Source organism: Echiichthys vipera (assembly GCF_963691815.1).
Source record: "Echiichthys vipera genome assembly, chromosome: 22".
NCBI classification, from domain to species: domain Eukaryota; kingdom Metazoa; phylum Chordata; class Actinopteri; order Perciformes; family Trachinidae; genus Echiichthys; species Echiichthys vipera.
The window spans coordinates 17638865-17654585 of NC_139847.1; the positions used below are offsets into that span (position 1 = coordinate 17638865).

General features: G+C 40.1%; 1 protein-coding gene across 1 annotated transcript in view; it reads left to right on the forward strand.

Annotated features, from left to right (window-relative positions):
• The window catches only part of nrxn2b (neurexin 2b), a gene marked incomplete at both ends in the record, with an annotated part of 653173 nt that overhangs the window by 145618 nt on the left and 491834 nt on the right, over nt 1–15721 (forward strand). Inside the window, one exon of the mRNA XM_083937460.1 lies at nt 7291–7308. Coding sequence (XP_083793586.1) covers nt 7291–7308 — 18 coding nt within the window. The remainder of the gene's footprint in view (nt 1–7290; nt 7309–15721) is intronic.

Here is a 15721-nt window from a genome sequence, read left to right on the forward strand (position 1 = left end):
GCAGCAGAAAATAGAGTATTTAACCCTGGTTGACTGCTAAAGATTCCAGTAATGACCCTGAAATACGATGCACATGCATTGCAGAGGGAATATTAAGAGAGATGATCTTACAAACTGCATGCTTTTCATGATTAAAAGCAAGGACACTGTAGGGTGGCTAGTCTCTGACAAGCCTTGGGAAGAGACATTCAATATACAATACAAGCACAGCGCATGTTAATAGGAGAGTCAAAGCAACTCAACAGTCAACTACATGTTGTTGCCTCTTTAATCCTACTAGACACTAGTTTGCCCTAATCTGTGTAAATATTCATATACTCTGGCTTTGTCTCTCTTTGTGGTTACCTATATTTAACTTATACTAAATTGTAAGGACATCAATTAGAGATCCTTATCATATTCACAAGGGTGCTCATGATTTAAGATTGATATGTGTATATAAACTTAACTATTTCAATTTTTGCCAGTTTCATAAGGCAGGCTGTTTTTCAAATACTGTAGATTGGTGCTCTGTGGCGTAAAGATGTCCTTCAAATATACTTGGTAGGGAGCAGGTAGCATGCTGGTCCCTGATTTTATATGATGAATCACTTTGTTCTCCAGTGTCTCCCTCATGTTGCATTCAAGGAAATTTAACTTGCCCAAGCTGGAAATTATGGCATTATGGACGGTCTGCTTTCCAGGTATGGCTGTCATTTTTACTCACAAGAGGGGACAGCAGCTAATAATTATCACCTGCCTTGGGGATTTGCTGGTCTGGAGGACCTCTGAGGAGCAAGTCCAAGTCTTGCTGGAAAACAAAAGCGGCATCTCCATAAAGCTTGTCAGCTGACAGAAGCATGAAGTGCACTAAAATCTCCTACTAGATGGCTGTAGACTTGATAAAACACTGTGGGCCAACACCAGCAGATGACATGACACTCCAAATCATCACTAACTGGAAACTTCACAATTGATTTCAAGCGAATTGAGTTCTGTGGATCTCTTCCTCCAGACTATGGGACCTTGATTTCCCATTTCCAACCATTGTGGTTGTGTGTACTGAAACAGACTGAATAGGGATTTACTCAAACCCAAAACTAAATATTAAATTATTATATATTCAAATATTAGTCACTGGGCATAACTAAGATTAGTTATTTATATTTTTTGAACAGTAGGCTGTAATTATTAAAATAAAAAAAGGTTGAAACATTTTAGTTTGCATGGGATAAGTCCAGTATTTAAACTATTTATAATTTTCCCTTTTACCGAAATGACTGACTAACTTTTTCACAATATTGTATTTTTATTTTTTAATATTTTTTTTAGATACACCTCTATACTGCCTCTGAAATGACACATAAATGTAGTGCATTTCTCTTCTTAATTCAGTTTGGATCCCAGTTCAACTCGACATGAAATGCCTTTACCATGGGATTGATGTCAGCTATGGTGCAAGTAGTCCCACTTGCCCCTTTGTACATGTCTTCTGTCAAGAGGTGTTTGCAAAGCCTGGGACTGAAACTGAGGCTTCACAGAGTGATCTCTTTTTTAGACCAGTGGTTGATTCTTGTCATGTCTACAGATGCATACCTGATATGTTGGGTTGCTGATATGCTGGGTTGCTGTCAACACTGGCATTGGTTCAAAAGACCTTCTCCGACGAGCTGGGTGCCTTGGGTATCCAGGCCAATTAACCCAGCAGCAGAGTTGGTGTCCAGAGGACATGAACCCAGGGAAGTGAGGACTCCTTCCTCATGTGATCAGATAGATCTGATGCTGCTTTGCATGGCTGAGGTTAACTGGTTTTGCTCACCAGGGTAAAAGCAGATTGTTTGTTCTTTTTCTCTTTGAAGAACAGTAGCCCAGCCCTGGGGTAGGATATTATGGTGCAGACATGGCCTCAGGGCTTACTTTATACATTCTCTTTTGTCAGTAACAGGTCAGGACTCTCCTGTTATTTCTTTGAAGGGTTGCAGTGTTGTAAAGGGGCTAAAGTACAGTGGTTTTCATTGATTCAACAGGCTTTAAAGACTCAGGGTTAATATTATTGTCATTACTGTATTTTCAATGTTATCAAGTAGTCTGAGCGTTTTTTTAATAGTTTGGATGCCAAATGATTACCAAAGTAGTCAAAATGTGCACATTTTGTCAGTGCATACAGGCTTTAAAAACATTGTGCCTCCATGGGGTGAACTTGGGTTGCTTACTAATGAATTTCAATGAAGGCAACCTTTCCCTGAGGTGACCCCTTCTGTAAAAGACATGACTCTTTCTAATTACACAGCACTACCTTACCTTAAATTGGCATTTGTCCTTAAAAAGAAAGTTCCCCTGCCAGAGAATTGCAGACTGCTAATTCTCACTGCACACATGGAAATCTCTAGACCTGAAATCCCTTGACAAAAGGAATGCAAACGATAAAAGGAGTAGTGAGAGACTGCTGGAAAGAGATACCAAAGCAGAGATGAATTGATCTATTCACTTATTTCCTGTTTAAATACACTGCTTTGAAAGTAAGTGTAGCATAAGGTTTGAATCATTCTTACACTTCATTGTTTTGCATGATATTGGAGTCACATTTTTTCCACATACCAGTAGGTACCTATACAGTATAACATAACTGAAGGGCTTCATTAAACTCACTGCTGCTTCAGCAGGAATTTTCATTTTCACCTTTGTGAGAATCAATCAAATGTTCTTCTGAAGTTGTCATGATAGTTCATGTTAATGTTACCAAATGAAAATCTTAAACCATTAGGAAGTCTCTGCATTTTTCATACATGGCAAACCTGACATTATCTGTACGTGTATGTGAGAACAAAAACACACACCCTGACCTAATTCTCCTGACATTGTCTGGGGTTCATTTGTGAAAACTGCTACTGTGTGTGCAACTACAGTGACATACAGTAAAAATAATTTGGACTGTGTCCCGTAGATGTTGTTTGTCTCCAAACATAAAAAATAAATGTAGATTCTGCCATGTTTAAATTTAATTAAGTTACTCAGTCTCTCTCTCAAAGCCCCACTTCAAAAGCTTTGGCACATTGTGTTCTTAGTACATGGCTGGATTAACATTTTACCTCATGTCAAACTTTGTAAAGCCAAAGTGACTGTTGCTTATTAGTAATCTATGTGAGATTTTTTTATCCAATACTTACTGGGGATGTCTAGTTGAATATCTGACAGATAATGTCAAGTCAGTGAAGTCATAGTGAAAAACTCAGGGAACAGCAAATTACTTTGACACTTTTTTTTCTGCATACAATTTTGTATTTAAAGCATTGAAACACTTGGACAATATGCTGTCAGATTGTCAAAGTAACCCAGGCTAAGACACATGAACAAATAGATATTACAATGTCTATCTTTCTCATTGTAAAACTTATTACTTACTCATTATTCACACATTTTTTATATTGTATTTTCTGCTGTTTGAAATTTAATTTGAATCCTTGTTGTCACTTTTGCAGTGCACTTCTATAGTAGGCTGGGGTCCATTTTAGCACTATTGTTTGCCAAAATTAAGGTGTTGCCCGGAGGCAGCTCTCTTTCACATAATAAAATGCTTAATTCAGAACATCATAATAACATTTTTTTTTTATTTTACAATTTTGTTTTATCCAGGACATTTGGTTATTTAATTACTATCTTTCAGTCAGTGTTAACCTCTATTATTCTGCTTCTGTTGTTAGAGGGGTGACAGATAGGGACAGGGTAGGTTGTTTAGGGGTAGAGTAAAGATCAACAGTAGATGGCACGTAGAAGTCGTATTCATGAACTTAAAGCTGGGAACCTAAAGATTAATTTGAGATGCTGCTCAGCACTAGGTTTATAGTCTTAGAACATTATGGTATGAGTTTATAATGCCCATTTCCATGTTCTATTATCATAAATGTTTGCAGCATTTTTTGGGTCGATACCATTTGTAACATAGATTGGAGACCAAATTCAACTATTTTTTACCACTCAATAATTGATAAAAAGGGTTTGACCTATTAGCCTTTTTTTTAAGAGTGGTGGGGAGTATTTATCTGAAACTACCTTGTTTACAATGTAGCTAGGGAGGCCATCCATCATCGGAATGCTCCAGGTCTCTAGTTGGTGGATGTAAAGTTTCATGAGGCTGTGATTATCCTAGAGGTCACAATAGCTCATTTTAAACAGTGAGGTCAAGTTTAAAAAAAAATGCTCTCATTACAATGGAATGGTTACTATGGGGACTAACATCGGATAAGCGAGGACGAGGCAGCCTCGATGGCATGAAACGCTAACTATGATGGTATCATCCCCTATGCTTATTAGGTGGAATCCATTAGTACTACAATCTTGATCAAAGTGCGGAGGGAAGCATGGCATTGTTATTTATATGTGGATATCATAGTTGTATTCACATTTCAGGGGACCGCACCGAGAACAGTTTTAACTTTGGTTTAATTTCAGTAGACAAAGACATGGTGGTGAGATGAAATATTAATAGTCAAAGGGTATCAATCATACTCAATTTGAGTATTTGACTGGATTTATTGTTTCCTAATATGTAATTTTTTTATGTTGCCTTATGCCCACTGTCTCTTTGTCTTAACGTCTCTTGTGCTTTTTTTTTAGTAGCAACTCTGAACACATAAATGATGTTTATGTGTGGGTGCAAGTTAGTAAAGCTGTAAAGAAAACAGAGTGCAACATAGAAATCATAAAGGTTTCTCATCATGAATATGGGAGGTCTTTAATATTCATTTACACTCAGAATCATGCACTTTCTAAACAAACTCAGTTTTTCTTGTCCAATTCCTGATACAGTTTTTCATACTACAATCAGCTGTGAACAGTCACCCTTCGTATGTGTTTGTGTGTGTGTGTGTGTGTGTGTGTGTGTGTGTGTGTGTATGTGTGTGTTTGTGTGTGTGTGTGTGTGTGTGTGTGTGTCTCACTCATTCATGTGTGTCGTATTCAGGATACATTCCCCTCTCTCTACACATATGAGCAAGAAGAGTTGATAGCTAAGTGGTGCAGAGAGTGTGGCAAGAGATGGAAAGTAAATCAATGGCAGACATGGGCCACTACCTCTCAGCTATGATACTGAGTTGGGGGAGAGGGGTCAAGGGTCATTTGCAACTTGCCTTTTCCATGATGGTACTGTGGTCACAAAAAGTTACATTCATTTTTTGGTGTAATGAGGGATATCATACAATGTGGAAAATGTGGCTGACGATACACAGCCCACCAGCCTTGGCCTCAATATGTTTCCCTCATGAAATACTGAGCACCCCCAAAACTGTTGATGGTATCCAGCTGGGGTTATTTACTATATTACAGGGGTCACTAGAGATTTTATAGCTTTGCCCCTGTGGCCTATCAGCTCTTTAGAATGATTTATCATCAATAAAACACCCCAGCCCTGTGTCCCACACATGTCGCTTTGTACATCGTTGTCTCCTCTGTTGTGCTTGTGGCCTGGGAGAAGTGGAAAGGCAAGCTATGTTTGAACAACGATCACTTAATTTGCTATCTTTGCCTCTTTACCCCCATGTGTAAGAGCATGTTTGTTGATGTCAAGGCAAGCAGGGCAGCTGATGCCACTTGGGAGCTGGAGATATCCTTGTCAAAATCCAGGATATTAACAAACAAGGCCAGGGAGCAAACCTATTGATTCTGTTCTTTCCTGGACCTGTTCTTTTTTTTCATCCACCACTGTGGACATTTAGCCCAAGCTCTGTCTCAGCTCTTGTGCCTGGACTATAGATCAAGAATAATGTTGGTACTGCAAGGCAAAGTGCCCTGTGATCCATCTGCTCTGGCGGGGGTTTTTGGTCAGCTCCATGTGTTGGGACTGAAGAAGCTTCTTTTCACCTTGGTAGCCATCCTGCCAGTAAGGAAGGCATCCTATACTGGGCCGCTTTGTTCATGGCTTGCATTTGTGTGAGCTCATGGGCTTTTTGTATGCATTTTATGTAGAAAAACAAACAGAGCCATTAAAAACATTAAACACCATTACGTTTATTTAAAGCTTCTCTTTTTCCCCTTGTAGTTAAACAATCTTCTAATTTTTCCACACATTGCATATGCACAATATGTGATGTAATTGTGTCAATAAATTACATGACATGATCATCATTTATTCAATAGTACAAGGTTATGCACAAAACAGGGTCATCTTGAGCTTCTTAAAAAATATTGTCGCTCTTAAATGTTATGAACCAGAAGTTATCTTCAAATGCCGTTTTATCACACAAAACACTATAACTACAGTACTGCTGATCAGACGGTTTCACCTACAGTATGTCCTGGAATATAATATGCAACAGGTTACTAACCAGAAGGCTCCAAGGCAATCTCAAAATGTGCAGGGGGCATAGAAAATCTTCTGTGTATAGCTGAACTTCCCTAAGAAAAAAAAAAAATTAAACTTTCACAAGTTAATTGGATGCACCTCCACCCTGAATTGATCTTAACACTTGCTTGTTTAATACGTACAGTATGACCTGCCAACAGCTCCCATCCTTAATTAGGAATTTGACCGGACAGCATGGATCAATATTCCAGATTAAAATTATGCATTCTTATTTTTTCATCCATCAAACATTGGAAGGAATCCACAAGGAGTATGAGTCAGCTGTCTTCCCCCTTTTATTAAGCAGTGTGGTGAGGCGTTGGGGGTTCTTTGAATCTCCGTTCAACTTTGAATTTCTTCCCTAACTCTCTTCATTCCTCTTTCTCAATCTATCTCTATCACACGCGGGACTTTAACTGTGTGTGGTGTAAAGTCTACCTGGACCTCAGATGTTGATGTGCCATGTCATTCTGTTTCTAATTCTCTCTTTTTTCTTGCCTCATATTTTATGTTATTATTATTCATCTTGGCTAGGTTGCTTATGTTAAAACACTTTAATTGATAAAGTTGGATAATCTAGTGTTTTAAAACTCACAAAGACATGGTAGTTAGGGAGAATATATTTTAGAAGCACAGTCTTTTTTTTAATGAGTTTGAGTTCTAGGAATACAGAGCAGTGGAAAGTGAATGTCAAAAAGTTAGCTGTTGTCATCTTCTTATGACCTTCAATACTTGTTTTATAAATAAAATATGAATCCTGCCTTCTGAACATTCCTGGTTCCTCTGTTGAGGAATAGCACCCTAGTAGATATCTAATACTAACAGCAGTGTGACTTTTCTTTTTCTCCCAGTATTATTATATCTCATTTTCATAGCATTCTCTTTGTGAGCAGGCGTAATTAAGTGACATTTTGCTTTGCTGCTTTGAACTAATCCATCTTTTCTTTTTTCTCTCTTATTTTCTTCCTCCACAGGTGACTCATCTCAAGTTGGTAAGTCGACATATGCCTATACTTCTGCACCCTCTGCATGTTCTTTCATATCTTACTGCTGCCATAGCAACTGAAAGGTTACAGCCCATATTTATTATAAAGTGCAATTAGGCATGTGAAAATTAACAGGCACACAAACAAACTGCCAATTATCTCTTTTAATTACAGCTGCTGTAGAAAATGTGCAAGAAACTTTTGTTTGAAGAACTGCAAAGTTAATCACTCTGCAGCCCTCATATTGCCTTCTATATTACCTTTAATTTTATGTCCCTACTTTGTGGATCTCATAAACTGCATTAGACTTAGACTTCTCTTTATTGATCCCTTTGGGATGACTCCCGCAAGGAAATTGAGTTTCCAGCAGCTTACAAAAGGGAGATGTAAAAATAATACAGTATAGGATAACTAATTATCTCTTAGTTAAATAAATACAGAAAGTATAAAAAACAATAAACAGTAAGTAATAAACTCTTAGTCAAATATATATGAGGTAGATGTAAGAGTACAGGTCAAATGAAATTTACAGAAAATTAAATCAGATTAGTTAAATGTAGAGGAAATGTATAAGATAACATATGTATGACTGTATATGACAGAAGCAGCAGTAAGATTAAATTTTTGCACTTAGGTGGTGAATAAAGTTATTGCACAAAAAAGGAAGATAAGTGTCCAGGTATGTAAGAGTAGATTATTAATTGCACAGTGCGTGGCTCCCACTCCTTCCCTTCTGTCCTCTTTATTTCCTCCTTACCGCCGAGTGAGGAGTTGTAGAGTGTGATGGCCTGAGGGACAAAGGAGTTCTTGAGCCTGTTGGTCCTACACTTGGTTGGTCCTACACTCTGGTGGCTGATGACGGTGTGCAAGGGGTGGCTGGCAATGTTCATAATGTCCAGCAGTTTGTCTAGTGTCCTCCTCTCTGCCACCGTCACTAGCGAGTCCAGTTTCATGCCGACCACAGAGCCGGCCCAACTGATCAATTTATCCAGTCTGGAGGTGTCCTTCTTGGATATGCTGCCCCCCCCAGCACACCACAATGTAGAAGAAGACAGTGGTGACCACAGACTGGTAAAAATCCACAGCAGTTTGCTGCAAATGTTGAAGGACCGCAGTCTCCTCAGGAAGTGAAACCTGCTTTGTGTCTTCCTGTACAGTTGGATGGTGTGTGTTTTCAAATCGAGTCCACAGCCTCCACCTCAGCTCCCTCTAGCAGGACTGGTCGCCGTCTTGGTTTGGACCTCCCAAAATCAATGACCAGCTCTTTCGTCTTGGAGCTGTAGGTGGTTAGTGTGGCACCAGAGCGCAAAGTCCCCCACCAGACTCTGACACTCCTCCTCTCTGTCACCCCTGATACATGTGTCATGGCCGAGTTGTAGCAGAAGTCTGAGGTGTGCAGGGAGAAGAGAAGAGGGGCCGGCACTGTGGGGGCTCCAGTGCTGCTGACCACAGTGTCAGACATTGTGTCCTTCAGCCTGACCTACTGTGGCCTGTCTGTGAGGTAGTCTCTGACCCAGTCCACCAGGTCGGGGTCCGCTCCCATTCTGTTCAGTTTTTCCTAATGTATAGGGGGCTGGATGGTATTAAAGGCACTGGAGAGGTCCAAGAAGAGACTCCTCACTGTGCCGCTTCCCTTATCCAGATGGGAGTGGAGCATGTAGAGGATGGCATCCTCCACACTAAGATCTGGCTGGTATGCAAACTGCAGGCAGTCCTGCAGGCAGTCCTGGGCGTGTTGTACCTGCGGTCTGAGGAGGCCGAGGAAGAGCCGCTCCAATGTCTTCATCAGGTGTGAAGTAAGTGCCACCGGTCGGAAGTCATTCAGCTTGCTGAGCCTGTTCTTCTTGGGAACCGGAACGATGCAGGATATATTCCAGAGGGTAGGCACTCTCCCTAGCTGCAGGCTAAGGTTGAAGATCCGTTGTAGTGGTTCCACCAGTTCTGCAGCACAGGTCTTCAGTAGTCTCGGACACACTTTATCCAGGCCTGCTACTTTCCTGGGCCGGAGCTTCCTCAGCTTTCCTCTGACCTCGTCTGTGGTGATGTGAGGCAGGGATTGTGTTGAGGTTAAGGAGGAGGGGGTGTTGTTGTGGTGTCAGGGGGGTGGTGTGTAGAGGGAAGAAGGAGAGATGGCTGCAGTGAAGGTGGGGGTGGGGGGACAAGGGCTGGTTTAACCTGTTAAAGAAGTCATTCAGCTTGTCCGCCCTCTCTATTGTCCCCCCATTAGCTCTGGTCTTTGTGTTGTGGCCTGTAATGGCCCTCAGACCTTCCCTCATGTTGTTCTCCCTCAGCTTCTCCTCCACCTTCCTCCTATATCTTTCCTTCGCTTCCCTCACACAGTGTTTCACCTCCTGCTGTGCTGCCTTCTTCTTGTTGAGGACAGCCTTAACTTCCTGCGTTACCCATGGCTTGTTATTATGGTAACAGCGGACATCTTGACAGGGGAGACCACGTCAGCACAGCAGTTCAGGTACTCCGTCAGACAATGTGTCATCCCCTCTATGTCCTCACCATGCGGGTCGATCAGCACATCCCAGACTGTGGTGTTGTAACAGTCTCTCAGGGCAGTTACCATCTCAGGGGACCACCTCCTGATGCCATGACTTGGAAAGTTAATGCACATTTTAAAGCTTTCTGCAAATTAACAGCCAGTTTGGGAGCCAGGATCCAGGATTCAACAAGTTGTTCCTCTGTCATGTTTTTTATTTTGTTTATTAAGTGTGTGGGAGGGAACTATGTAGTGGCTGAGATGCAGTACTTCAGATTTGGAGGTATGAATTTTAGTGAACGACTTGCTATGTGCATGAGGTTAATAGTTTTCTTCTCCCATTATTTATTATTCATCTGCCTCAGGTGGATTTCCATGTTACACCTATCAGACTTTTAATCTGTGTGGTTGAGTGCTTCCTATGTTTGAATGGGACTTTTGGTAGCAATTCAGACGTACAATGCTTATCCATCCGACTATTAACGGCTCACTTTCTTTTAGCTTACTCTTCCCCATTGCACTAAATTTCCAAATGACCTTCCCATTCAAGTAACATATGAGTGAGAGATGCAAAGTTATGGGCACATTCCATTTCATCCTCCATGTTGTTGTGTACTAGGCCAAGTGCTATGGACCATTAAGACATGTATTAAAATGCAGATAGAGGCTTTATCTGTAAATATGCTGACATGTCACAGTATGCTAACTTTCCATCAGCATATCATTTGGAGTCGGTGGGGAAGGAAGGCATGGGCGAGGGATCTGATTTGGTTAGTGGGATGAGAGCAGAGATGGACAGACTAATGGGACGTATCAACAAACAGCGAGAAAATGAGATGGGTAGAGTTAAAAACTCTAGCTCACAGCACTGCAGCAGACACTCTTGCTCTAGTAATATTTCAGTGTTATCAATTGCCTCCTTAATAATTAGCTTTATCTTGCTGGCAGTGCATACATTACTATGCAATATGAACTTGAAATAGTAATCAGGACAGCAGAATTCGAAGGATGCAATGAGAAAAACATGCAGTCATTCTCACAAAGTCATGATAAACTGTTTTTAAACCAAACCCACGGTGAATATTTTCCCTATGTGAGTTCTGTGCTGTAATAATTCAACCATGTCTCCTGATCCCTATATGCAAATAATTTTTGTGTGTGTGTGTGTGTGTGTGTGTGTGTGTGTGTGTGTGTGTGTGTGTGTGTGTGTGTGTGTGTGTGTGTTTGTGTGTGTGTGTGCGTGTCCAGCGAATATCTTGCCCAGGGGTCTGATGTTTTCTGAATATTAATGTAGCATTTTCTCCGTCTGTGGGGACATGTTAATCCCCGGGGTGTAGTGCAGAGTGGGGACAAAGTCTCAAATACCACACTTATTTCTTACCACCCTGCAATAATCAAGATCTAGAGAGGGAAGAATAAAAAGCTAATTAGAATTTGATCTGGGGGAGGTGGCGCAAATTGAGTTTCATCTTCATTAAGACCACTGGGCAAAGAAGAGGGAGATAATTTAGTTTTGCTTTTGAGATACAAGCTGTTTCTGTGTCCATCTGCAGATTAAACATAATTCTAGCATGAGAACATTTTTGTACGTGCATATTTTGTAGACATTTCAAGAAAGATTACACAAACCAGTCATCATAGTTTTTCTGAGCAGCTTATTTATTTTATCGTTATACATGTATTAATTGTTCTGCGCACATTGGGGGATATGAAAGAAAATTGCTGTTTTTCTAGACAGTGAAGTTTTTCTGTTCACTGCAAGGCTTGTGAGGCAAGTAGTTGCAGAGGTAATTGTTGTCCCTAAAATGTAGAGGCAGGCAGACACACTACAAACACAGATCCTTATCCTATTGCTGAGTTTCATTCTGACTCCAAAAAATGGCATTGGCATCTTTCTGTGCACATCTCTCTGTCTGTTTCTCTCAAGCCTTGTTCTCCTATGCTCAGATGATTAGCATCTCTCTTTCTCTTTTTTTCTCTCTCCCTCCGTTGAATGCCAACCTCAGGCTAGTCAGAGCCAGCAGAAGTCTCTTCAAGCTGATACTGCAATGGGATTGGCATGCTCACCGCACATGGCACTAAGGATGCTCAGTGAACCACACATCTACAATTAGGATGAGGAAATGAGGGATTCGGGCTCTGTGTTGTGTGGAGGGTGGCACTTAGTAGAACACATTGTTTTTCTCTACACTCCCCATCTAAAATGTCCAATAGTCAGACAAACATTCAAAAAATGTGTCAACATCTGGAGCCTTTTTCTTTTTTAATCTGTGGTAGTTCATTTCATACAACTCGCAAAGTCTAGCGTTGTGTATTTATTCACAGTCGACAAATTCATTATGTAAACTTGCTATATTCTTGGCTAATACAGGCATGTAGGAGCAGCCCCACTGGCAACATTGGAACGGTTCATAACTGTCCTAATTTATGAATTTCTTTCATCACCTTGATCATTAAAATTCTGCACACTGAGGCAATGTTCCGTTTGATAGCAGCAGCCTGGCTACTTAATTGAACAGGTCTTAAACATCAACCACAAACACGGAAACCAAGACAATAAAAACACTCTATTTTCCCTGGAAACGCAACCAGTACTTAAGTGATTTTCCCTGCCTGGTGATAAACAGCACGGCCTCAAAAGAGCACAACAAAATCCACCATATAACTCTGAAGCCTGTGGCTACATTAACATACTAGAGGAGGGCGATAATGAGATAGCTACCTGAGATAATTACTATTCAAGGCGTCCGGCTTCGATCCCCTACCACAGGGAACCAGTTTAACTTGCTACAATTAAACGGCCACTAATTTTCTCAATTTGAGGCCCCATTTATGCCATTTTCTGCTCCACTGTGTCTTAACACACTGGTGGCTAAATAGCGGTAACGTGGATCAGGAAATGTATGAGGATATATGGATATGCAGACTGCAGAATGATAGATAGACGGGGGAGGGGGGACACTTTTAGTATGCCTCTATTTAAACAGGCTCTCATTCCTGTGGCATTGATAACCATCTCACATTTTGACTCAATCCTGATTAGCTCAGAATACATTTGCAATCAACGGTAAAATGTGTCTTTCCCTTGTTAAAGTTTTCCTCTTTAGATTTTTAAATTGTCAGTGGACACCTTGTCTTACCTGTTTCCACTCATGAATATCCTGACAGGATGGTTTTGACAATGATATTATTATTTGATACAGCTTTCTCCTTTTATATGTATTTGTATTTTTCTGTTGTTTGTGGATTAGAAATGTAATACATGCAGTCTTGGTTGTTGTTGTTGTTGTCATTATTTCTTCTCTTTTAGAGCTGGCTTGGATGGTTGGATATGGACCTCTAGTAGTGTTGTCACGCTACCAAAATTATGACTTCGGTACAAAGCCTGCGTAAAATATTTTAATACCGATACTGAAACGATACCACGGCTTAAGACTAAAATATCATCAAAAGTAATGGGATAAAAAATTTGATGACATAATGTGGAACCTAAAATTATTTATTTATTTTTATATATTAAAACACTTAAACCTAAAAAGTCAAATTAAAAATATATACATTTGTTAAAGCTACTGAGCTTTATAGCTACTTAACGTGTTATATCAACAATAAAATGATTATGCAGCTGTTTAAAAAAATAAAAAAGATATGTCACAGAACATGGACATATGAAAACAAGAACATGTTTGTTATTATCTGGACAATTCTTTGACTATTTTAAGGTTCTTGGCGTTATGTTGTTGATCAGCATACATGCATACACCACTGCATGTTCTGGTGAAGTTAATGTCTCCAGTGTGAACTGTTTCCATACAAAGATGTGTGAACCACATCGGACAGTTAAACAGTATGCTTTACCCCTGACTGCCTCCTGCAACTCTTGCGGTAAATAAAGTTTGCATGTCACAAAATAAACACTTGCTTGACTTCACGTTACATTTGGGGGATATTTATGTCATCTATCTCTAACCTGCAGCTCTCTGAACTCTTTGAAAAAGTCTGCATGTCTGTCAGCTCGATGTTTCTCCAAGTTGGTCATTGGTCAAATGGGCTTTTTGGTGTCCGTGGGCTTCCCCTTACTGTCGTTTTTAGCGGCCGGATACCGCGGTACCTTTCTAGTATTGGTTTACCCTGCAACCCTTACCTCTAGATATAAATGTCTTAACACAGCCTCTCAGGCTGTCATTTCACAGTCAGAACAGATATTTAAGAGACAGTTCATCCCACAGTCTATCTATACATACATACAGTATTTGTTTCTCTTACCTGTAGTGCTATCTATCATTCTAGGTTGTTTTGGTCGATATCAGCTGTAAAGGTCTCTGTCTTCTCTTGACTATAATGGAACTATTCCTCTTTCCAGAAATCATGACCCAGTTTCTCAACATAATCCACAGACCAGGTTATGATTATGTAGGAACTATTTTCCTTCTGCTACCACACCTGCCAACAGAAACACACACAGGGAAGTATAGTCATGGATTAGGAGCTCATGCTCATGGCAGCATGAGATGTACACATTAATGGCCTCTTAGCTGAGCTTTAGTGCTAGTTAGCTCAGGTTAGCTAGCAGTAACGTTGACGACATAATTATCCCTGCGTTTCAAAACCCATGCTACCATACTATTGAGTTAGCCAGAAATAAAAAAATATGTCCCAATACATTGTAAAGTACTATGTCAACTGCAATATGGAAATAAAAAATATCAGGATGCCCTACTGCATTTGGTCGCATTTTGCAGAATACAAGCCAACATGCTTTACTAGCTATTCTGACCCAGACTTTTTGGCAAAGCACTAGAGTAGCAAGAGGGTCAAAGATCAAGGCGCAATTTAATGGAAAACTACAGTACACACTGTTATGGCAGCTGCAGTACATACTAAAAGTAAAAATGAAAAGAATGTTATTATGAACTCAGCCAATGTTCACACACTTCAACACTTCATTGTGCGTGGTGATATGGTTAGCAAGTGTAGTTCAGTAGAAAGAAAAAAGCACCTACAAGGAAACTGCTCACAACCGGATCTGTATCTTAAGTAGTGGGGTCATGATTACTGGAAAGGGAAAACGCTGTTGTATTTTTTTGGCGCTTTGAGCACCACTCTAGTTTGAAATACAGTATATTCCAGAGAAGTTAGACATTTCTACGGCTGGTATCTCCAATACTACAGGTAAGAGGAAATTTGTATTTTTGATTGGGGTAGGGTGAACTAACCCTTTAATGCTAGCTGGAAAATTAATTGTTTGTTTCTCCCAGTATAGTTCTCACAGTATAAAGCTATTGAGGTCTGGCTCTAGATTCAGTGTGACTATGGTGTGGCTTAGAAATAACATAATTTACACTAATGATAATACATCCTGACTTGTAAAATGTTAATGTTGCTGACAATGACTCTGCAACTACTCTGCTGACTTCTTTTTGGAGGCTGGAGAAATCCCTGACATGGCAATCAATCAAACCTACTGCTGTTATATTTGATCTTTGTCTCGTCGCTAACGAATAAATTAAACTGTGATATCTTGACTGCTGAGAAATTGCATCAGATTGTTATAAATGATGGCGTGCCGATAGTTTGTGATCATTGAGCTGAGTGTATTCAGCTGAGGGACGTGGGACTACACACTAGGAATAAGAGATGGAGAGCACCGCTAGATCTACATTGGTTCCAGCATGTGAAGATTAACAGCGTCTGCTTCTATTAGCCTCAGAGTAATTGTTCAGACAGCGATGAGCAGTCCATAGCTCTAATCCTCAAATCAAAGAGAAGTTGCACAGACCACCAACATTCATGTTTGATTTCCTTCACTCAAAAAAAACCATGACTTAATCTTTCCATCCTGTTTTGAGATCACGGCAAAGAAGATACTTACTTGCTGTATTTACTAATTAGAATTCTGTTTCAAGTTCTTAAACGCCTTTGTCACGTATT